We start from the raw sequence: 23,793 nt of genomic DNA, 5'->3' as shown, positions 1-23,793 counted from the left end.
TGGTGGCCTCCCTCAGGAAGGGGGGGGATTTGCGAAGGGGGTCTGTTTTGTCTTTTTGGTCTTTTCTTTTGTTGCCCCCCACATGCACTCATCCAAACTGCCTATTCTGCTTATTCAGACCGGCTTTTGTGAGGAGGGCCATTCATACCTCATGTGGTATTGAGGAGTTCCTCTGCAATTCAAGTCTTTTCACTTGTAGTTGAGGACAGTCACCTGATGCTACGGCACATCTCCTGTCCCTTTGCATTTAATAAACTCAGCTTTACAGGCTTTTTTCTTTATTTAAATAAATGTTACACCAATGAAAGACAATGAACCGGCTGAGACCTTCCACCTGTCAGCTTGTCAGTTAGTATCACCAAGAGTACTCTCAGTACTCTAACAATTGCCATGCATACTACCAAAAAAATGTCAAAATATCCTGAACGACCTCACAAAATCTCAGGAGACCTCTAATATGCAAGCATCAAACGATTTGCCATACTTTGAAGTCAGTGTTTCTGATTTTATTTCCTATGGGGGGAAAATGTATAAAATGCTATTTCAAAAGAAAAATAGTGGTCTGAAATTTTTATAATGATACTGAGGCACTTTGATTTAGGCCCACACCAACAGTGTGATTAGGTGATAAACACCTCGTGTGAAAAGAGAGCTGAGTGTGTCTTGTTCTGATAGGAAATAAGGTTACGGTGCAGGAGTCGGAATTGTCTATCGCGTGGACTTATTTAATAGGGTCATAAAATTAGACCGGCGCAGCACTACCAGAGGAAGGATGCCATCCTACTTGGCACTTGTGTAGTGGTGATTAAGGCAACCAATCTATGTAGTGAGGGAAAACGATGCTGGATGGCCTGACCTCTTCACAGAAGTTTCCTCGAAGCGGCGTTCATTTTTGCGTTGCCGCTAACGTTAGCATAACACTTCAAATGGGATCAGTTGATCAGTTCAAACTCTCCAAGTGGTTGCTGATCTCATTTTTCCATTTCAGCTCAAGCTTTAGGAATTCCCCCTCACTTCTCAAATAAGCATTTAATTGCAGCTTTTATTTGATTTTCATATCAAATAATTCCACAACCGCTGTTGTTAAAATAATCTGATTTGATGTTAGGAAACTTGCAATGTGGCAGGCCTTTAGTTGTTAGTGCTTGACCTAGTAGTAGTAGAAGAGGCGTTCAGGATCAAAGACCCCCCCAGCTGAATAAAAACTAAGCCTGGGAGGTGCTGACCTCAAGCTCCCCACTTCTACAGTTCACTGCTCATTATTATGGACAAGACGGTTCAGACCTCAGGAGGCTGCCCCGCCCTTCCCACTGTGAGGCAATCACCTCATCATGCTCGCATGGCCAAGTTCTCCACCTCTTGACATCTAAAGCCAAGACGTGTCCTTCGTCCCGATCCACCTCTTAAACCAAATTCTCCCTCTCGAAAACAACAATAAATAACGAAAAGTGAAGACCATGTTTTGCCCTCTTTGTGAAGCGCAAAAAAATGTTACCATATGTTGCCTTGAAATAACTCCTAACTTACTGCCGACTGCTGCGACCACAGACCACATCCCTCATAACATGTGCAACCATTTTGAGCGACGTTATTGCTAAATTTAGTCACTCGATGTGTTTTGATAAAATACGTTTATTATCTTTTTTTTGTAATGATAGCTTCTGTCACAAATGGCCTAGCCATGGTTTATGTGTTTACTGTTTGTAGGACTGGTCAATGTCAGGCCTGCCCTGTGTGACAAAGAAGCCACAATTGGAGACATCTACGCTGGTAGACAATTTTAAGTAATTATTTTTTTTTTTAATAGAAAACGCCACCAATTAAAATACGTATTCTCTGTGTTAAACAGTAATGCAAGTAAGATACAATTCTTAACTGTCCTTCAAGTATAAAAGCATTTTTGGAACAAGATCAAACTTACAAACTGGTTCTGAAAACCAATTCAAACCAACCAAATCTTCCCAAACCAAGACATATGAAATAAAAAGCTAAATAGAATAAAAAGCCCCAAACTTTTATAGCCCTAGTTGCAAGTTGGAAAGGTTAAGCTAATGGAAAATGAGACATGAAACTAATTTATAAAATGATCTTGCTGACATATTTTTCTTTGAATTCACATCTTTAGATAAGAGGGCAGAAGTGCACAGTTTTGTTTGGGATTGAACATTGCCCTTCTTAAGAAAGTGTGATTAAACATGACAAATCGACTTCAAATGTTCCAGTCAGTGTTCTTGAAAGTGGACACTTCAGCAATAAGAAAACCACAGACTTGGCCAACTCATTTATATCAAGGTCATTGCAATTTTCGGCCAATACCACATCGCTATATCAAATTCAAGTATTTGTCGTAACTATAGAGACAGAGTCATGTGGTCACGCGGTTCAAGCCTGAACCGGAGGAAGATTTTTTTGTGTGTATTTCTGTATTTTATACTGCTTTTCTATCCCTCTTTTTTTCTTTCCATGAGGTCAATAGCACATATTATTAGCACATACTGTAATATCCTCTGTGGCCATCAGGTCTAAACCACAAGACCTTGTGAATCAATTATCAAGTTTAAAGCGAATGCAAACGCTCAAGAAAGACTTTTGAAGTGGTCGTGATACATCTTGATGGAAATAAACTCACCCTTGTTCCATTTCTCGGCTAAATGCATGAACTCGTGCTGTTTAAACCAATTTATTATATTCTTTCAAGAGGTTACGTGTGAATTACGGTGCCATGTGTCCATGGTGCTCTGCTTCCAACAGTCTGTAATTATGGACGTGAACTGTGGAGACTATTCCCCACCACGCTAAACTGAAACCAAACCCTCCTATTTCCCCTCTCGGTATTTGCTCTTTTCAGCACACGAGAAGCGTGTCTTTAAAGGCTGTGTTATTTTTGGGCTGCAGTTTGACTCCCTTGTGTTGAAGGCGAATCGAAATGTAAAAGCACGTGGACGGCCCCAAAGATTGTTGACATTGCTTCTCTTCACGTATGTGATGGAAAGTCGTTTTTAATTGCCCCTGCACTCGTTCAACTTGGGGCTTTATATTGACAGCCGTCGGCAGTTACGAAACCATCACGGAAATGCAACGTATAATGCCACGCGTGTGGTATGATGAGCCCGGGCTCTGTGTTGAATCAATTATGCATACTTGTCACAGTTCTAAATCCCGACTCTTAAACACGTGATTTATGAGTGACAGTAGATGCTAGTTGTTTTTCTCTGACCATCGGCGTGACACAAAAAGGCTGACCGCGCAACTTGGAAAGCTGCGACCAATCGGTGAGATTGGAATTCTAATCGTGTTGGGATAAGTTGGCTTAAGTATGGATGTGGCAAAGCAGGCACGACCGCAAAAGAGTTAACCTCAGTTCATATCGTAGATTGTGGTGAGATTTGTTATTATTAATAAAGGAATGGAATCGTTTTGCAAGATTCAACTTTTACGTTTAAATCATTCAGCACTGCCCTTGAGCGAGGGGAAGTATGTCTTTCGCTATCTTACACACTGAACTTCAAACAACTTAAGATATATGTATCCTTTTTTGGGGGGAATGCGGAGCTTTTGATATTTCATGAATAAATATTTGAATGTTTTTTTATTCCGACAGTGTTTGGAACAGTTCGGGCCTTTTCTATTTGGATTCTGTTTTTATGTAAACTGTCAGAGCTGAGCTGTATGATATTATTTGCATTATTTTACATGAACCAAATCCAGTATCATTTTTACTATTATCTACAGTACAGTACATTTTTTAAAATATTTATATGTGTTATCATATAGTAATAGAATAAAAAGTCATTAGTCTGATTAATCGGCCGGGTCCAATTCAAAATAATTTCTTACCTTATTCCTTTATCATTTTATTTTGAATGTAAAAAAAAAAAAAATGGTTCTGTCCAGTGTAGCTGACACGTTCTCACCACTTTTCTCCCTCCCTTCTGCTCTTTTTCATAGCCATAATGAGCGAAAGGTGACTTGCAAGCATCCCGTCTCAGGCTCGCCTTCTCAAGACAACTGCATCTTTGTCATCAACGAACAGTAAGTCTTGTGTGGTTTTTTTTTGTTTTTTTCCACCAGAATGTCACTGGCTTGCGTTTCCAGCACGGCGACATGCTGTTGAAACTTCCGATGCCTTCTCAGCCTCTGACTCTAATTGCATCTCTGCCCCCATCAGTCAAAGGCTGTTCTAAGTGCGCTTGCCAATTATTTGTAAGATGGAGGCAGAAACTCAAACGGCCTTTGTATCAAGTGTGCATCAGCCGGTCGGAATGTGATCACTCACACGCAAGTTCAAGTTTGTGACCGTTCTTGTAAGTTCCCCCTTCCAATGTTATGTCCATCAGCTGAGTTCAGCAAAACATCTACAGCTTATCCACTCGGTGATAGTTTTGTTCCCCATCGGTGATCTGAATTGAACGGTGAGACTTAAAAGTAGGAACTTGAAAGGGAACAACATTTTTTAAACCAAGAATAACTTGTACGTACAATTTACAGTACATCGTAGACCTTCGGTTTAAATCTACAGTGCTGCCTTTCAGTCATCTGTTCCAAATTCCCAAGTTTCATTTCGTTTTATCAGAAATGGGAACGAACGCTCATGCGGCTTCGTGTCGCGCGAGAAGCATCACACCGCACGCTCTCGACACATTCCTACCCTCGCTGCGTTTCTCTCACTTCTCTGCTGCTTTTCACATAAATAGGCACAACATGCTGGTGCAAGATGACATCTAAATTGGAAATAAGCAAAAAAAAAAAAAGTATATATCATATATTTGACTGCGTTAGAAAAAATAATAGAATGGAAAATGTCAAACCTTTGGCTGCTTTTCTGTGAAAAAGCTTCTGAACAAGCAGAAAAGAGACAATTTTATCTGCCTCACAGATAAAGAGGCCATGTGGAAATGTTCCTCTGACTGCACTCAAATTTGGCATTGCAATGTTCCCAAAGATAACTTTGAGGCCATCAGAGACGACGAATGTGGTCAAGTACAAAAAAAAACAAATAAAAGTGATGCGACATCACAACTGCTTTATCGTTTGTTTCTCTCAAGTGTTCAGGGCAGGCCGTTCTCCTGATTAACTTGGTCACTACTTACGTGATTTCTGTTTCGGTTTTTGGTCTGATGCCATTTTCTGTTCCTTTGAGTGTCACACAAGTCTTTCACTTCTTATTCAAGTTTCCGGCCGGCTTTGCTGCTCATATTGAGGTCCAAAGGAAGGCCGCCTTACCATTTTGTCTTTGCTGTGCATGTTTCAAGCTATTTTTAGTCATCCCCATGATTATGCGCATGATGACAGCAAATATTTGGACAGCTCACATGAGACATGTTTACCAAAACCCGACCTTCGCCATGTATATAAATGCAACGTTTTGTGAATACAGTTTAGAGTATCAACTATTTATTCATATTTATTTATTTATTATTAAGACAGATTGCTATTGGGTTAGATTAATTTCAACATTGGTATTGTCGACAATATTTAATTACAATGGAACCTTGAAAGTCGAACACGTGTGAGTTCATACAATGTGGAATTGAATTTAAAAAAAAAAGAAGGATTACATTCGCACAAGACTCCAAATTTTGGATTGCTGTCTTCATGTTACTTAAACTCAGGTCCGAAAAATGTTAAGATACGATTTGGTCATCTTTAGGATTTTTGGGCTTGTCTGACAAATATGAAAAAGAAAAGACAGCATCAATTCAGTGGTTAAATTAAGAATGTTTCAGCCATTGTGATTTGTATTACCGTATTTACCGGACTATAAGGCGCACCTAAAAACCTAAAATTTTCTCAAAAGCCGACAGTGCGCCTTATAGTCCGGTGCGCCTTATATATGGACCAAATTCCTAAATTTAAACTGGCCCGAAGCATTGTGTCATGAAATCAATCATAAGTGGCCCGCTGAAGACTATGAATCATGAATCAAAAAGACTATGGATCATTATTTTGTGATTATAAAGTAATTTGTTGCGTCTGGAGTTGAAATAAAAAAGATAAACTGGAGAATGATTTGATTTGGATGAAAAATCTGACATGATGCATTAATGGTGCGCCTTATAGTCCGGTGCGCCTTATATAAGGACAAAGTTTTAAAATGGGCCATTCATTGAAGGTGCGCCTTATAGTCCGGTGCGCCTTATAGTCCGGAAAATACGGTATTATTATTATTTTTTTTACCTTTTACTAAATGGTGGAGGTCAGCTAATGTTAGCCTTCTTTCACAGTTAACGTTAAAATGTTCCATAAAAGTTTTGTTTGGTTCTCAAAATTGACATTATTCCAGTGTTCGAGTCGTCAAAGGTTCCATTGTGAGTTTTTTATGCAAAGATCCCACCTGACATAACATTCAGAGTTTTCTTCCCTTTGTTTTGTAGTGTGTATTGTGGCAAAATGTTTCACCCAGCGTGTCGCAGGTAAAAAAGCACTGTTGGCTACGGGCATTTGTGTCTCTGTAAAGCACTTGAGCGTGTCAGTGTGATGAGAAGCCTTGTTGATGCACACTAACACACATTTGAATGCTTGCCTTGCCTGAGAACCTGTTATGCATTTACATTCCAAAGTCCAGTCTCTTGTGTTCGACCAAATCTTAGCCAACAGCTAACATAACACAGATACCGGAGACAAAAGGCGAAGCTGTATAACCTTTATTAAAAAAAAAAAAAGCTGCTGGGTAAATCTCTGGTATCACCACCTTGTGTTGACCGTGTACTGATTTCCACCAAATTTACTCTGACTCTGCAAAGGTTGCATGACAACAAACCAGTCGGATGACACATTGTGAAGAAACGTGTTGCTATAAGCATAAGCTCACCTCGTCGCTTACTTGGACAGAACAGAGGCGCATTCATGCGATAAGGCTGGTTGAGCTCTCCAAATATCTGTAAATTGTACTCCACTGCTCAGCTCTACAGTCTATTCTGATCCCAGGTCTTTTGTACAGCCAAAAGAAAGAGAAAAAGGTTTGGTCCATTATCAAACAAAGGTGTTAGTTCTTTCTTTAGAAACGCTGTGTGGTCATTTTAAAATGCACCCTCAGCCAGTTTCAGTTCAGTTGCCCACACCCACACACACATCACTGTACGCATTGACACTGTTGGCTCTTCGGACCCTAATAGACACGTGCACGACACACATATACACACACGTGCTGTGTGCCCAGTGATCTAAAGCATCAAGCCTCATATGCATAAGTAATAGTTTGCCTTGTTAATGACAGGCCACACAGCAGCAGAGCAGTTTCAAACCACACGCTTTCAGTTGAGCAATCTGCTTTTAATCATATTTTCATCTGCTCTTCTCTCCTTACAGCCTCCTGCAAAATTTAAAATCATACGACTGCAAACTCTGCTTATTTCATTTACTGTTATCAGCAAATGACTAGACTTAATTAATTTATGATTCAAGACATTAAGATGGATTTGATTTTGACCTACAACTTACTTAGTCTAGTAATGTGTGGATGTTTTTTGGAACAGGAAGTGGAAAGCTTAGTGCCAGACAGTAGAGAGAGTAGTCCGAATGTAATCATCATATTCAGGAATTATGTATGCCGTAATACTAAGTGACTTGTGCAGGAGTCAGCCATCTTTTTATTTTGCCTTTGCGATGGGCATGCTTGTGTGTGTGTGTGTCTGTGTGTGTGTCTGTGTACTGCCACATACTTCATTTTTTAGATGAAGAAAATGCTCAGGAATGACAGTGCGGTCCAAAACATAGCTGTCGTGTAGTTTTGTTATTTTGCTCCGACTATTACTGTCTTCCAAAGTCATAATCATAACCACTACAAAATTGAATCGGAGGGAGAGGATCTCCAAACTAACTCCCCAAATAGCACTTTAAAAGTTGACAGGCAGTCAGAATAACATGTTGTACAAAATGGCCTTAGACTTCAGTATGGGACAAATCTTGTGTATTCGTGATTGTGCGGGAAAAAGTATTGTTGAAAACAACTTTGTAGCTTTCAATATGATTGTGAAAAATATTTCGTCATTTGCATTAGAGTGGAACCTCAAGGCCTCTCTGTTGTGACCCATCTGACATGTTTTTGACTAACTTTATAACATTCTTCACTTCCAATGGAAATTGAGGTCAATTATTATAACTTTGGAGGTTCCTCCATTCATTTGTCCTCAGCCCACCGTAATAAAACCATTTCGAGCTCCTGTGAGGGATGTTAACGAATTGTCTTATTCTGCTAGCACTTGTACAATACAATAGATTTTAATTTCACCGCGCGGTGAGTTATTAGAATGACTAAAGCAATTAGCAATTTTCCCTATTGTTCTTCTTTAAAGATTACAAATTTCACAGTGCCTTCACGACAGATTGTCTCTTCCCTTGATGGCCGTGTTTTAAGGGCCATTTGACACATCATTGATTGTGGTTCCCTCAAGTTTTGACTTTTCACTGCAAGTGCAGCAAATCTTTGGTGCTCATTAACCGGAGGAAGCAAATCTCAGCGGCCAGTCATCATTTTCCACAGGAAACTATTTTAGGGTTAAAAATTGTGTCCACTTTGATTCAAAGCAGCATGAGTCAGCTGCTTGTCCAGTGTCAATGAATTATTCAGTTTGCTGACATGGCAATCTTTTAATAATGAAAGAATAAACCTCATGGGTGGTCATTAGTACCGTATTTTCCGCACTATAAGGCGCACCGGATCATAAGGCGCACCTTCAACGAATGGCCCATTTTAAAACTTTGTCCATATATAAGGCGCACCGGATTTTAAGGCGCAACTTCAATGAATGGCCCATTTTAAAACTTTGTCCATATATAAGATATATACATTTGGCCCGTGGGCCGGACTTTGGACACGCCTGCTGTAGCGGCTCAATATTGGTCCATATATAAGGCGCAAATGATTATAAGGCGCTCTGTCGGCTTTTGAGAAAATTGGAGGTTTTTAGGTGCGCCTTATAGTGCGAAAAATACGGTAGTTATCTAATATTTTGAATGGAAAAAAATGTTGCTGCAGCTTGTTACTAACAAAGCCAAACAGCCTAACTTCGGTTCAAGATACAGGTAAGCAATCTGTGTTAAACATCCTGCATGAGATCAAGTATCATGTGAGTGGTGCCTGCATCCCCCTTTTTTTTTTTTTTTTTTTAACTGAGACCAAGTCATTTCATATTATGGTTTCTCGTATGTGCACCCTGATAATGACAGCATGGAATCCGAGTGTCTTTGCTGCTCAAATCGTTTCGGGCTCGTGTGTAACAAGGAATGACAGACGGAATGAATGTAAAAGAAGCACGACACCATGTAATCTGAGGATTTTGGGGTCACGGGCATCAAATGAGCAAGTTTGCCGAGTGAAATGGAGTTTGTTGCGTGCTCAGTCAGTGACCCGAAAGACGGCGCAGTGCTTCTGTGGTGTCATGTTTCCAACCGGATTACAACGTCGTTCCCCACCTAAAGAATGTAGGACATCCCCGTGGGCCAGACACAACTTGATTTACACGGTGCTCAACCCGATGACAGCTTTCCTGAACGTGTAGTAAGATTCATATAACTGCTGTCGTATGGCTGTATTTCAGTTCGTCAGCATTCTCAAACAACTGGAAATGTTTTCTCAAGTGACTGCGGGTGTCATTGGCTCGACTTTTTGTTCCAAGATGAGATGTTGTGGCAAAAGTTTGAACTCAAGTGGAATGATAGGTCATTAGACAAGAGAGGCTGCCTGCTTCCGTTCTCTACCCTAATCTGCAATTTTGGATTTCAAGTGCTCTTGTTTGGCTTGTTTAGATCTGCCGCCAAAGTGCCGGTGAATGAAAAGAAGGAACAGCCAAAAAACACCATGAGTGAGGCGTCCAACAACACGAGCAGCTCTGACTCTGCCGCTAACCAATCCAGTGCAGCAGCAAGGGTGAGTTACATAAAATAATTGTTGCAGTTTGCAACAAACTAACAAAAAGTAGCGTTTTGGAAGGAAACAATAACTGGCGTTCATATTCTATCTGTAGGCATCGAGACCTCCCAAAAAACTTCATAATTTTGGAAAGAGATCAAATTCTATCAGGAGGAATCCCAGTGCTCCAGTCATAAAGAGGAACTGGCTCTATAAGCAGGTAAACAAAGCATTTCTGACAATATTTGTTATAATTTCTGTAGGCAAATTCTGCACCAGGATGGCCTCTGGGTTTTATTTTTTATTTCTCAATAGATCAGTGTTCCCTTTTGGAATTACTGTGGCCAGCGAGAGACTACACATTCAAGTTTTTGAACTGATGAGTGTATGCTGACTTCTATTTGATACGGATGAATGCGAGTTTACATTCCGTGCAACCACATCGTCAATTGTTTCTTTTTTTTACTTTCCCTCTTTTTATTTAATTTAATTGGGTAAGGCAGGGTATCAATCACATAAATAATATAGAAATAATTTCTAAAAAATTTGAACAGGGGTGTGTAGACCTTTTCATGTCCACCACGCATTTATATGCATAAGATGTCGATGCTATCCAGGATCTGATTTCTTAGTCCACTTTTGCTGTTGGGTCAGCACACCCGCTGTTTGAATAGCAGTCCTTCATCAATGCTCCCGCTCGCAGCAGCGGGGTGAAAAGGGGGGGATGCTTGAGGCGCTCGTTTGCCTGACAGGACTCTCAGGCGTCCTAAGTGGCAAGCTCATTTAGTTTTGATTGCAGCCTCCCGGCACCGTCCTTTTACTACACCAAGGCTTCTTTTGGTCCAGCTGGCAGCTGCTGTTTCTTTCACAATTCTGCTACCCTGATAAAAGCTGGATTTTCACTTATTTCCATGCCTCTTAGGAAGAAAAAGAGAAACCCTTCAGCGCATCCATTGGGGTCATCTGAAGTGAAATGCTTGTTTTTCAATTCGGTCTCATTAAAGTGATGCTTTTGCCAGCTAGAGCATTCCAAGAAGAGTTCCACAGAGCATAGTGTCAACAGTTTTGACAAAACTTTGGCTAACAGTTTGTCATTTCTTTTGAATACACTGTATTATACCTCTTAAACACTCAACGACCAATAAAAACCTTGTATAAAAGCTACAGCAAACAGAGAAATAATATGGCAACCCTACAGGCGGTATTTCTCTGCTCAACGTTAATAGCAAACAAATTCTCATTATGAAAATCAATTTAAAAACCTTTCATTAGTTTTCCACAGTATTAATCAAGAAAATGTGGTCAAATGCGTAACAAATTAAGAACCTTCATTGTTCTGTTTAGTTGAAATATTTTTTTTTGTAGCTAATGGCTGATCCTATTGTTCTGGTGTCTTTGCAGGACAGCTCAGGGATGAAGCTGTGGAAAAAGAGGTGGTTTGTGCTGTCAGACTTGTGTCTCTTCTATTACAGAGGTGAGTCATTGTGACTAAAAGCATCATTCAATGCCACTGCTTCCGACAACGGTGCTCTTAGCAAGGCTCTCAACAAGGCTGTCTAGCCTCAAGCCATGCCCTTGGCATCTATACAAGACCCAAAGAGTCAAAAGGGGGGGATGTGAGAAACACGGCTCGGATTATGCCGTCTAAAAATGGTTTTGTCCAAAGAAGCTGAGCTGGAAAATGGGCTTTACACTGATTTAGAGTTGTGAAGTGAAGTTTCCAGGAATCGGGCAAGCTCCGCTCACATTGTGGTTCCCATAAATCTTCTATTTTTCCTGACGACATCTTCAGACGCCCTTGTTATTCAACAATTCAGCGTGTGTGTGTGTGTGTGTATGTGTGCGTGTATACATATATGCGTGTGTATATATGCACGTATATATATATATATACGTATATATATATATATATATATATATATATGTTTGTGTGTGTCTTGCAAAATGTTAAATCGTTCAACCCTGTTGTTGGAATTAGTTGTTCTGTCAGATGGCCCTCATTGCAGATTGTGTGTTGTCGGATTCCTATCATGCAGCAGACACGCGGAAACCTTTATTCCAGCAATGCTGATTCCGCTTGCTCAATTAATGCCGACCCACTCATTCTGCTAATCAGCATGACATCAAGTCTGTGTTTTTTCTGCTGTCTGACGGTGCCGCTGCCTTCTTTCCGCCCACTGACTGACAAAAGGCATAGGCAGAAGCGCCGATCCCAAAGGATTTACATAGATAGGCATGTTGAGCAATTCCATCCATCAGCAGAGAGTGGGTAGTGAGTGTGGTCATGAGCTCTCCTCTAATCTAGCCAAAAACAACCGCTCGCTGTTGTATTTAGCAGCCAATTAAACTTGACTCTGGATCTTGCACAGTATCAGCTTATATCCTGTAAACACATGTTTGATACAAAAATGTTCTCCCAATGTTGTCAAATATGTACCAGGAACCAAATAGATCAGTTTTACAAAAAAATATTCACAATTTAGAATGGTTATATTTGTTACAATTGATTAAAAACAGCACAATTAGGCAAATAGATTTCCCTGGTCACTTGAGGTGATTTATGAAACAGGCCAAGTAAGCGGCGACTTAGATGTGCTGATGTTTAGTTTCCCCGCACACTTTCTGCTGTGTGCAGAGCTATTGTAAGTATCAAGATGGGAGGTGAGGTTCTTGCTTAAAACGCAGAGCTCAATGTAATCCCCCTCTGTGGAGAGCGCTCTATTGTCAATATGGAGCCACGTCTGCAAACTTAATGAGGAGTCGAGCTGTGTGGAACTTTGAATCAATGCTCATCTTTTCCGCCAACTGCAGAATGTAACTGCGACGTGCACATTTGACAAATGTGCATAACGCCTTGAGGTGATCAAAGCAGCTATTTAAATACACCTATTTTGCTTTGCAGATGAAAAAGAGGAGGGGATTCTTGGCAGCATCCTCTTACCAAGCTTCCACGTATCCATGTTGTCTGTTGATGATCATATCACCAGAAAGTATGCCTTCAAGGTCAGTGCTTTCGCCATCAAACAGCGATAGTGACTAACAAAAAACAAACAATAATTCTGAAGTGACGCATAAAATAAAATAAAATAAAATAAAATAAAATAAAATAAAATAAAATAAAATGAAACGAAATGAAATGAAATGAAATAAAATTTAAATAAATACATAACCAAACAAACTTTGGTGAGATTGCAGGGATACGGAAACACTTTCCTAGTACCGTATTTTCCGGACTATAAGGCGCACCTAAAAACCTAAAATTTTCTCAAAAGCCGACAGTGCGCCTTATAGTCCAGTGTGCCTTATATATGGACCAAATTCTTAAATTTAAACTGGCCTGAAGCATTGTGTCATGAAATCAATCATAAGAGGCCCGCTGAAGACCATGAATCAAAAAGACTATGGAGCATTATTTTGTGATTATAAAGTAATTTGTTGCGTCTGAAGTTGAAATAAAAAAGATAAAATGGAGAATGATTTGATTTGGATTAAAAATCTGACATGATGCATTAATGGTGCGCCTTATAGTCCGGTGCGCCTTATATAAGGACAAAGTTTTAAAATGGGCCATTCATTGAAGGTGCGCCTTATAGTCCAGTGCGCCTTATAGTCTGGAAAATACGGTAATTGACTTTTAAAGAGCAGTAATGCAATGTCTGTTGCAAGCCAAAACATTATTCAGATATATGGGAAACATTAACTGGGTTCCCACTACTTTTGATTTTGGGTCCTTCCTAAACCCTGAAAGTCAACAAGTTCTCCTGCCAAGCCGATCTAAGCACAGACACCGGGGAGTGTGTCAGAGGGCTTCAACCACACAGCCCACTTCTTTTCCAAACTTGTCACATGCTTTAAGAGATGCAGTAGAGGTCATGAGGTAGCTCTAAGAGGAGGAGGATGTTGCTTGGCCTCAATATTTTGCATCATGTTTTGGATAATTAGTATTTTTCTTCTTTGGAAACTGGTAAACAGGATATTGAGGTTGTCTCATAAATAACCATTGTTTTTCTCTGTCACAATTGAATGTGTTGCTTTGCTGGCTGGGGAGGCATCATTTGAACCATGCAGCAACATGCCCGCAGTAACATTCACAACCTGGTGAGTATGATTTCACTTTGGTGGATCTACTACACTAATCTGGGAAAATGCCTTGTACTGATACGCTCATTGCCATTTGTCTTTCTTTTTTTTTCCCGCTAAGTCAGCGGCTTAGATCAAGTGTACCATTTTCAAATTCTTAACGTTGCCTTTCAGAAACCTTATCATGCAGGCGACACACCCCAATATGCGGACGTACTACTTTTGCACCGACACAGCCAAAGAGATGGAATCCTGGATGAAAGTGATGACGGATGCCGCACTTGTGCATTCCGACCCCGTCAAAAGGTTTCTTCAATCATTACGCTACACATGCTAATATACTACTTTAGAGCATTCCTTGTTAGTGTAACACAATCGTGCTGAATTCTCATTGTAAGATGGTGGGCAAAGGTTCAAAACAGAGGTCATTTAACTCCAGCATATGGGCAATTTCATTTGAGGGATAGAAACCAACGTGTGCTTTAGGCATCTCATCACAGTGTGCGCTACATATAATGCTGGCCACACTTTTGCTAACGCATCAGTCGAGATGATAGTCTTTGCCATTTTGTGTGAAATGTTATTTAGCAGCCTGCCTCCATTGCCCTTTAAGCATTGGTGAGCAGAGGCGTAATGATCAAGTGCTTTGTAGCTATGCAGTGCTGCACAGACTAAAATCAACTGAATGGCACTGCAAAAAGTGCGAGCCTGCTAAAAGGCAATTGAGCGTTGCGACACGGCTGTGTAATAAGCCTGGTATTTCTGTACTTTTTAGTTTTTTTTTTTTATGGGTTTCACGTGGTTTCAGGTAGGCTGCACGAGACGTTATGCAATTATTTCACTGGGTTCAAGCACAATCTCTGAAGGAATGCTCCCTTGTTGCCGGCCCAGTAAACCCGTCTGATAAGAGGAATGTGCTGATCTTTGAAGCGTTGACCTTGAGTCAATCTAAGGCCAAGGAGCAGCGGTGTCAATTACCTTCAGAGACCTCCCAAAGAAGCACAGATTTGTAGAGAGCGGCAAATGGATTTCTAGCTGTTGAGCGGCACTTTTCAGACATGCCCTGGCAGGGGCTATCTCTTGTTTTTTTTCCTTGTTTTTTTTTTTTTAACTGGAGATATCATTTTACACACCCAGTTTTCTCTGGCAGCTGGAGGAAATATCCTGCCCCTCCTTGTCTTTGTTTTAAAGCAAAAGCAGAGTATATTGCTGGTATAGCAGTAAAAAAAAAAAATCTATCATTAATTTCCACCCAGGATGCCGTACTACAATTAATAATTATTGGGCAAACAACAAAATAAGTCATCGCTTCCAGTCAGCAAATTAGCTTTGTATTCATTTTAACAGGGCCAGATCTTTCAGAAGTGAACTTGTGTGTAGATTAAGACGAGAGCGTCATTATTGTAGTAATCATACTTTTTATGACATTTTTGTTCGATTATAAACCTTGTTTATAAAAATATATTCAAAAATAATTCAGTGTGTTATCAATGTCATCATTGTATTTGTATATATAATTATATTTCTTCTTTTGCCTGCTATTGTCAGGTTGGACAAGCTAAAAGTGGAACAGTGTGGCCCTCAAGAGGTTAATCACATGGACAATCACAGGCCTCCATTGACACAGCCCGAAATCGAGAACAACGAGCGCAACCGGGAGGCGGACCGCGAGCATATAGCGGAAGAGGACAAGAAGCGGCGAGACGCCGAGCGCTACGGCTTCCAGAAAGAAGGCGCCAACCCCGATCGCCCCCTCACCAAGATCAACAGTATCAAAATGCAGCCAGCCCAAACAGCGGCGGCGGTCACGGTCAAGCTCGCCATGCCACGGACCCCGACAGAGATTGATGGCTCACACCAGACCCCCCAAGTCAATGGCGGCGGTGAACCCGGTCCGGTTGACAACGCCGGAGTTCCCCCTCAGCAAAGTTCAAACTACGAGCCGGAACGGACTTTGAGTAGGACAAGCTCCATGCAGCAACTGGAGCAGTGGGTTCGCACGCAGAGAGGACGCACCCAGGATGATGACGACACCAGAAGGTTGGTTTGGTTAAGTAGCGTTCATGTAAGTCGTTTCTGAGAATTTTAACAAGCAAGTAAGGAGGTCTTCACGATACAGCTTCCCATTTTCTGCATTTCAGTGCGTTTGACCATATTTGACTTGAAAAGGCTCGTGCTCTGGAACATTGAATAGTTTCAAAGCCGCCTCTGCCTTCTTTAATCTCACTAAGCGTTGCAGAACAGTATGCACTAACGCCAAGGTCTGACAGGAAGTTTGAATGGAAACTTTCTCGTTGCCAGCTGTACTGTTTTTGAACCCAAGTGAAGCAATGTTTTTGTTCTCTGGAAAAGGTGTCGAATGTCCAGTGGTGTTCTTCTGGGTTTCTGTTTACTGACTACACATTGAAAGACAAACCATTGTTGTCAAATTCCATAAACGTGAGACAGTCGTATCGAAAATGAAGGTGTTTTGTCACCGGCCGTATATTTGGTTTCCGATAATAATCGGCAACAGCCTCTCTGACCAACATGAATCATTGTCTGTGAATATTGTCGCTATCTCTCGATAGGAAGGATCCAAACAGATTTCAGTGATAGACATCAGATGGTCAGAGACAATATGTGCTTGTCCGTTTGCCTTCTTTGATGGATAATTACAGTAAATAACCGGATAGAATTTATTTATTTTGCTTTGAATGAGTCATTTTAGTCGCCGAATATTCTGGGAAGCCATTTTGCTATGACGACTGTAGCTCTGTTCCAAGAAACCACAGCGTGTTTTGTTTAGTACCGGGCTAACGTGTTTCATATTTTTACAGTTGGAACCTGGATATTTATCCACAAACAAAAGCATCTCCATTTGTTTTGATTTATGTTTGAATCATCTCAGTCCATGACGTGCCCACTTCTTTTCCTTCCGCAGCATCACATCGTACCAGACACTCCCTCGGAACATGCCAAACCATCGAATGCCCCATGTGCCTCATTATGGCGACGGTTACCGCAGCATGCCCAGAAATAGCATGACGCAGAGGGACAGCATTTGCAGCATGTCGCCGTCGTTATACGACCAACACTCGGGTCTCCCGATGGCTGACAAGCGCCGCTCAGTGCGCTCTGACACCATGTGGCAGCTGTATGAGTGGCAGCAACGACAGGCCCACACCAGAGCGCCGCCGATGTACGGCCATATGGCCAGCCCCAAAACAATGATCAACCTTTCGGAGCATGCGGCGCCCACCTACTCCATCCCACCCTCGCCTTCTCACGGTTCCCTGTCAATGTATGGCGGCTATTCTCAGCCGCCGCGATCGTACAATATGAGCAGCGCCCGCTCCGAGATGGCTTCTCCCATCTACCAAAGAGACTTGAGCATGGAGAGGCGGCAAAGGCACCAAATCCCTATGGTGAGTCAAGTTCTGAATGAGGTGTTCACCTGTTTAGCAAAATTTTGAATGACCATTTTTTTCAAAAGTATGGAAACCTCTCAAATTGAAATGGTCAAGATAGTTTCGCTCTTAATCTTGCTAATGCACAGCTGTGAATTTAAAATCATTCCACATCATAACGCTGACGGAGAAATGTGCAAAGCTGTTACATAGAATGTACCTCAAAATCAAAATTATAAAAGATTCTCTTTTATTAAAAAAAAAAAAAAAATCTAATAATTCCATCAATATTTCTTCATAATGTTGATGACTTAAGTATTCATTTACAATTTAGGAAATGTTTTTGTTAGGAATGGGCGCGCACCAGTCAGTATCGGTAAGCCACAGTTCAAAATATCAGTACTCGCAATACCTGTGTCAGCCGCCATCTTGTGGTCACTCGAGTGGTATCGATACTTGGTAGCGGTGATTACTAAAATATGTATCTACATGTTCTTGTTGTTTGACATGATGGCAAATCTTCACACTATTATATGATTTGAATAAATTCACCTCCTACATGAACAGTTAAATAGAGAGTGAATGCCCTTGCGTGTCTCTTTCAGTATGCCTACCCTCCTGATAGGAGGTCAATGCCTGTAGGAATCCCAGTCCAGGCCATCACTGCCCAGTCTCTCCAAGGCAAAAGTGTAAGTCATCATTGGTCTATTAGCTACATATGACTAACTTGTCAACATGCATCATTATGCTGCCGTGTTTCTGTTAGTGCTGGCTTATTTGGACTTTTTTGGGTCCAAACAATTTATATGTGACTTTTATCCAAGATGACCTTGTGACAAACTTCCCAAGAAGAAAATCAGACAGTTCTTTCTCCAAGCAGTCAGATTAAGTCTATGCCGACTTTAGTCAAGAGTCGATTCGCGCCAGCAGAGATTTAAAAGCGCTGTCAGTCTCAACTTTTTAAGCCAGCTCAGGAGTATGTCAAAGTCACTGGCGCTAGCGTGAGAAGTGCTTTCTGCTCTCAGTGTTGAAAGGCTCCACTGTCAGGAATTTGCATGCTGCCAACACTTTTGGCTAATCTCTTTGTTGTTATCTGCATGATCTGCATTCACTACCTGGGAGCATTGATGCATCTCCTATCCTGGTGTGTTTTCTCCTTTTTTCCTCCGATGTCCCTGCTTGATAATGGCATCCCGCAACCTCACCTCCTTTGCAGCCCGAGGAACTGACTTTGCTTCTGATAAAGCTGCGTCGGCAGCAGGCAGAGCTAAGCACTGCCCGGGAACATACTCTAGCACAGCTTACGCAACCTAACATGGATGGCGACAACCCAAAGGTCAGCCTCCCCCCAATAACCACCATCCCAAAAATATTCCTCACGAGGCATGTTACTTATTGAGACGTGTGTATGCCATTCATCTCCCACCTCAGCTATCCATCCTGGTGTGCCTGTTTTTACTGATGGGCGGGGACATAAGCGCCTCTGCTTCAAAATCTAATCAAACATTCAATTCATTTTACCAGGCAAGCGATTAAGTTATTTCACTTCTCCAAAGAGTCTGGACAGATGTTAACAGTGAAGCAAACTCAAAGCCATGGGCAAGCTTAAAGTGGTTTGGGCAATTGCCACACGGCGTCGTTAAATCAGGATCCCCCGCATCTCTAAGTCTACTTTAAGATGTTAGACTAGAAATGTGTATGTTTTAGGTCAGCAGGGTACGGGATGAGAGTCTGCCATTACTTCAGAGGAATTGTTCCATCCACTCCCAGATGTGGTGTGAAGTCAGCTTTACCTGTGTCTCAACTTTCTTCTCCTCAACTGTCCTTTTCCTCCTGTTTTATTAAGTCGTCCCACCCGTGTACATTCTTGAACATGTGACAAAAAAAGCAATATAAAATGTCCTTCATTTGGTATCCATCTTCTTTTTTTTCTTGCTGCCATGACACTAGAACGATGTTCTGTCCCAGCATCTCCAAAGGACTCTAAAGTATTTGGACAATCAGGTGGGGTGATTCATGGTTGCATGGCCCTTGCTTTATTTATTTTTTATTTTTGCCACAAACTTGTTATATATGAATAACAATGTTTGCGTTTTATTATGGAGTTTGGTCAGCTACAGAGTGGTGGTCAAATAATTTATTATAAATACTTCAGTTGACTTTAAAAACTGTTCTGAACATGGCACAATAAAGCAGAATTTAGTGGTTGTTTGTTCTTCAGTCAAAATCCTGATAAGTGGAAATGTATCATTTCCAGACAATAATTGTTACATATGGAAGGATTTTGTAGCCTTGATGTTCCTCATTGTCCGCTGCACTTGTGCATTTGGAACAATGTCTTCTTGTTGGTAAGTTTCACTTTGTGGTGCTGTATCCATCACTATTTTCTTTGTCTGCTTTAATTCAAAATGCAAATGCGTGTCTATTAGTCAATCAAGCATTTTGCAAGTGTTGTGTTTGAATCCACTTGAATCCACTGAAGCACTGTTGTAAACTGACTCTACTGCTCCTCGTCTTCACGCCGGACTAGATGAAGGAAAATGACCCTTTAATCGTCATGACTCACACTTTGATTGAGAACTCGGCCCCGAGGCCTCAACTTTACCAGCAAGTAAGGCCAATTTAAGGCTTAGGCTTAACCTCATCCACACGTTGGCTGTTTTTAAATGTTTTTTTTGTTTGTTTTTTTGCCTTCAGTGTCCAAGTCCTCATGACACATGAAGACTGATCTCTCTGTATTATGTTGTACTGCCATGCATTGCTTTGACTGTTGTTATGTTGAGAAGTCATGGCAAAAAAAACATGACTTGGAAATGAGAAGTACAATGTTGTCTTCCTCATAATCGAGATCATTTGTGGCCTGGTTGCATTTTGAAGCTGCTGCAAGGGGGGGAGACAAAAAAAGCCTCAGCAAGTGTCTGAAGAGATTCGGGGGGGGCTGATAACCGTCGCCTAATAGCGACCCCCCGTCTCTCACCCAGTCGGCATCCAACAGCTGCATTGTCACCTGTTCAACTGCTAGCAGTTTGTCACTCTCGTCACGCCGCAACCCGCCACGTCATGTGACAGTCTGCATGTTGTGTGGGAAAATTTCTCACATCCTGATTTATCTTTCTGTCGTGTGATCCAACCAAGTCAAAACTTGACAGAAATTGTCGTGGTCATATTCGTTTTGTGCAATCTGAGATGAATTGAAATTATATGACTCAGTGAGACGACTTTGTTGGAGTTTTAGACAATGCGTGCCGCTTGAGAAGACTCTGACTAATGTTTTGTTTTGCTTCACAGCTAAATCCAGAAGACCCCAGAGAACACAGCTACATGCCAGAAGAAGGGGACATTGACGTATGCCTAATTTTATTCTACTAACCCTAAGACATGCCACGTCCAGCCGCTACGCATGGAGAGTCACCGCCTTTGTGTTGTTTTCTCCTTAGACCAAACTTAGCCGATTGTGTGAGCAGGACAAAGTGGTGAGGACGCACGAGGACAACCTTCAGCAGCTGTACAGAGAGAAGGTGACTCATCACTCAATGACTCATTATAAAATATTTTTGATTCTATTGAAAGATTTAGAAGGCTGTCTTTTTCTCCACTATTAAAGGCCATAGCGAACAGAGAGCATTGACAAAATTCAAATGATCAACTTATGCAAAACCCTTGAGATGTGTTTTCTATTTGGTTGGTGTGGCGTGTAAGAGGTGAAGATATTTAAGGACGAATGCACATGATGCTAACATACACGTTTTGATAAGTCAGCAAACCCCTCTTAGCATCTAAAGAGGTTTCATGTTTAAAATGTATATTTCATAGTTTTGCATATTCGTCGGCGTCGCTTTGTTAAATAGCTAATTTTGTACATTGTTCTTAATATCTCTGTGAGTGTATCTGGAAATGTACAATAATTACCGTTCATAACATTTTGTCCCGTTACAGTCCAATTGCTCATTAACAAGGCAGCTAATGTTGATGAATTGTGTCTTCCTGCAGCATACTCTGGAGACAGCGCTGCTGTCAGCCAGCCAGGAGATCGAATTGGGTTCAGACAACCCGGTTGCCATGCAGAGTGTCATCCAGCAGAGAGACTTACTGCAGAGCGGCTTGCTCGGCACCTGCAGAGAGCTCTCCCGGGTTACAACTGTAAGGCCATCCTAAATCCTTTCAAATGTGTTTTTACCGAGTGGGGTGTGTGAAAAAAAAAAAATGTGCATCTATCTTTTTCAAACCAGGAATTAGAGCGGTCATGGCGCGAGTATGACCAACTAGAAGGAGCTGTAATTCTGACAAAGAGCAACCTGCTGGAGCAGCTCGAAGCGCTGGGAAGTCCGCAGGTAGGATTCGTCTCCAAAATAAAGACCAGAGCATTAACTCGGGGAGCTAAAATTGATGAGCGGGCAAAGTGGTGCCGGAGTCTTTTGTCTTTTCCCTCGTCACGCTTATTCTTGGCTCAACCTGACTCACTTCATTTGCTAATTAGGAGTTGAAGGCCAAAAGGGAGCCTCAACACATCTCCTTATCAAGCTCCGTGACACACAATGTGTCACATTGACGGATTGTAAAACTGAGTGCAGTTTTTCTTCAATCAATATCCTTGCTCCCATTTCACTCCTCTGTCGAGCTCATTTGTGGCCCAATATTTTCCTCTCTGTTTTCACAGACTGAACCTCCTAGCCAGCATCATGTGCACATCCAGAAAGAGCTGTGGCGGATCCAAGATGTAATGGAGGTCCTCAACAAACATAAAGACCAGAGGAGCGCCGATGGTTCTATGGCCTTGTATGGGCCCAACTTCAGCATGCAGAAAACAGAGGTATGAAAGGAACACTTGAAAGCAAGTAGAAAAAAAAACATGAGAAAAACTAAAAAAAAGATGAAAAAAATCCACTGTTTCCGAATCTCGAGTATGCACGGGTCAACTGTATTGTAATATCATAATACAACAGCACTAATCGAATTTTTTTACTTTTACGGTAATGAGTTTGAACTCCATATATATTTTATTAATGTATTTGTTTTGTAATTATACGTTTATATTTAAACAATCCTTGAAAACCTAAAATAGCATTTGTACAAATAAAGGCCTCCTCAGATGAGCAACCTCGGTGTGTATGACGGCGTCGCTCACAACAACGGAGTGTGTCCTTGTGGTCAGTTAATGAAAGAAGCCAGGACCAGATGGAGGTCACTCAGAGCGTGCATGGCGGCGTCCTGTGTCACCTTGCCTCCTGTCATGCCTTGTATAATCCCCCCAGGAGGAGGACTCTGTACCCCCACGGCCACCTTTGCCCCAGTCATATGAGCCCAACCCCCTCGCAATTCCCCCCCATGCCGGAGTTCGCTCAGCATCCCTCCACAGAATGGAGGACAGGAAGACCAATCAGAAGAATGGCACACACAGCGTAAGCTTGTTGCCCGCAGCTGCATCACTGCCTGCTGTGTAGCCCCCCCCTTTTTATTTTGAATTTATCTATTTTTTATATTTTTGTTGCAAAACATCCCTTTTTTTTAATTTTATAATTCCATTTTTTTTATTGAGCCCAAGGAAATATGCTTTTTTTCAGTGTGTTGCAACATTCTTTTTAACATTGACAGCTTTTGTTGTCATCTCGCTGCTTCCAAGCCATCCTGGGTTGAATGCGTCTGCTGGCTGCTCTTCAATATTTTGTCCATCTCATACAACATGCAATTCTATACAAGACTGTTTCAATCACTGCCTAAACTTAGACCATTGGCAAATGGCCCCTCTCTCAGAAGACATTCCATGGGAAGAAAAAAAAACAACACATTGATAAAGCCTTTGCATTCTCAGTGTTGAAGCAGACTTTTCTAATTCATCGACAGGGGCCAGACTATCGCCTGTACAAGAGTGAACCGGAGCTCACCACAGTGGCTGAAGTGGATGAGAGCAACGGAGAAGACAGGATTGAACACCCGTCCGACCATTCTGCAAACAAAGGTATCATCTTGACACGCTTAAATCTCAAGGCAGCAACTGATTGATATGATAATTAGATGACATTTTAAAAAAAAGAAGTCTACCCTATTGGAATTTTTTAAGAGCTGTCATTGCTTTTACATAAGTGGCACTTTACAATGAGCTCACACGATTCGTCTCTTCTTCCTCTACCAGGGCCATCCTACCCAGTTGGCATTGTTCCACCTAGAACCAAATCCCCAGTGCCTGACTCGTCCTCCATCGCCTCCTATGTTACTCTAAGGAAGAGTAAAAAGCCTGACTCTAGAATGGTCAGTCTCAAAATGTTTACAATCTGCTTCTGGGTATTTCCCACATATTTGATATCCCCAAAAACAAATAACAGTAAATATGAATAATGTTGGCTCTTCTTTTTCCTCTGTGGGCCGAGCTGAATGATTCGGAATGGCATGTTGTGGTCATCAAGCTGGATGTTTAAACTCACCACTGGGTGCGAGCAGCCCACTCCAAAACAGTCTCTTGTAAAATAAATGAGAAGC

At 41.4% G+C, this 23,793-nt stretch overlaps 1 protein-coding gene across 16 annotated transcripts in view; it reads left to right on the top strand.

Moving 5' to 3' along the window:
- LOC119124143 (pleckstrin homology domain-containing family A member 5-like) overlaps positions 1-23,793 on the top strand; it is a 50,643-nt gene that overhangs the window by 22,918 nt on the left and 3,932 nt on the right. For 4 of the 16 annotated variants that reach the window (XM_037253799.1, XM_037253793.1, XM_037253795.1 and 1 more), the window contains 21 exons: positions 3,949-4,032; positions 6,375-6,413; positions 9,748-9,868; positions 9,966-10,070; positions 11,252-11,324; positions 12,753-12,853; positions 14,121-14,236; positions 15,479-15,970; positions 16,854-17,337; positions 17,925-18,008; positions 18,536-18,655; positions 19,270-19,323; positions 19,850-19,930; positions 20,608-20,664; positions 20,757-20,837; positions 21,310-21,459; positions 21,549-21,650; positions 21,977-22,129; positions 22,572-22,718; positions 23,161-23,275; positions 23,450-23,565. In XM_037253799.1, the coding sequence (XP_037109694.1) occupies positions 3,949-4,032; positions 6,375-6,413; positions 9,748-9,868; positions 9,966-10,070; positions 11,252-11,324; positions 12,753-12,853; positions 14,121-14,236; positions 15,479-15,970; positions 16,854-17,337; positions 17,925-18,008; positions 18,536-18,655; positions 19,270-19,323; positions 19,850-19,930; positions 20,608-20,664; positions 20,757-20,837; positions 21,310-21,459; positions 21,549-21,650; positions 21,977-22,129; positions 22,572-22,718; positions 23,161-23,275; positions 23,450-23,565 (2,875 nt within the window). Of the gene's footprint in view, positions 1-3,948; positions 4,033-6,374; positions 6,414-9,747; positions 9,869-9,965; positions 10,071-11,251; positions 11,325-12,752; positions 12,854-13,488; positions 13,953-14,104; positions 14,237-15,478; positions 15,971-16,853; positions 17,338-17,924; positions 18,009-18,535; positions 18,656-19,269; positions 19,324-19,849; positions 19,931-20,607; positions 20,665-20,756; positions 20,838-21,309; positions 21,460-21,548; positions 21,651-21,976; positions 22,130-22,571; positions 22,719-23,160; positions 23,276-23,449; positions 23,566-23,793 lie in introns of those variants that run through there. The other 12 variants (XM_037253794.1, XM_037253798.1, XM_037253796.1 and 9 more) reach the window with 12 other exon arrangements.

This window comes from Syngnathus acus, chromosome 6, assembly GCF_901709675.1.
Source record: "Syngnathus acus chromosome 6, fSynAcu1.2, whole genome shotgun sequence".
In the NCBI taxonomy this organism is placed as follows: Eukaryota; Metazoa; Chordata; class Actinopteri; order Syngnathiformes; family Syngnathidae; genus Syngnathus; species Syngnathus acus.
The sequence above is the reverse complement of the archived record's forward strand: the minus strand, read 5'-3'. Positions and strand labels throughout refer to the sequence as shown.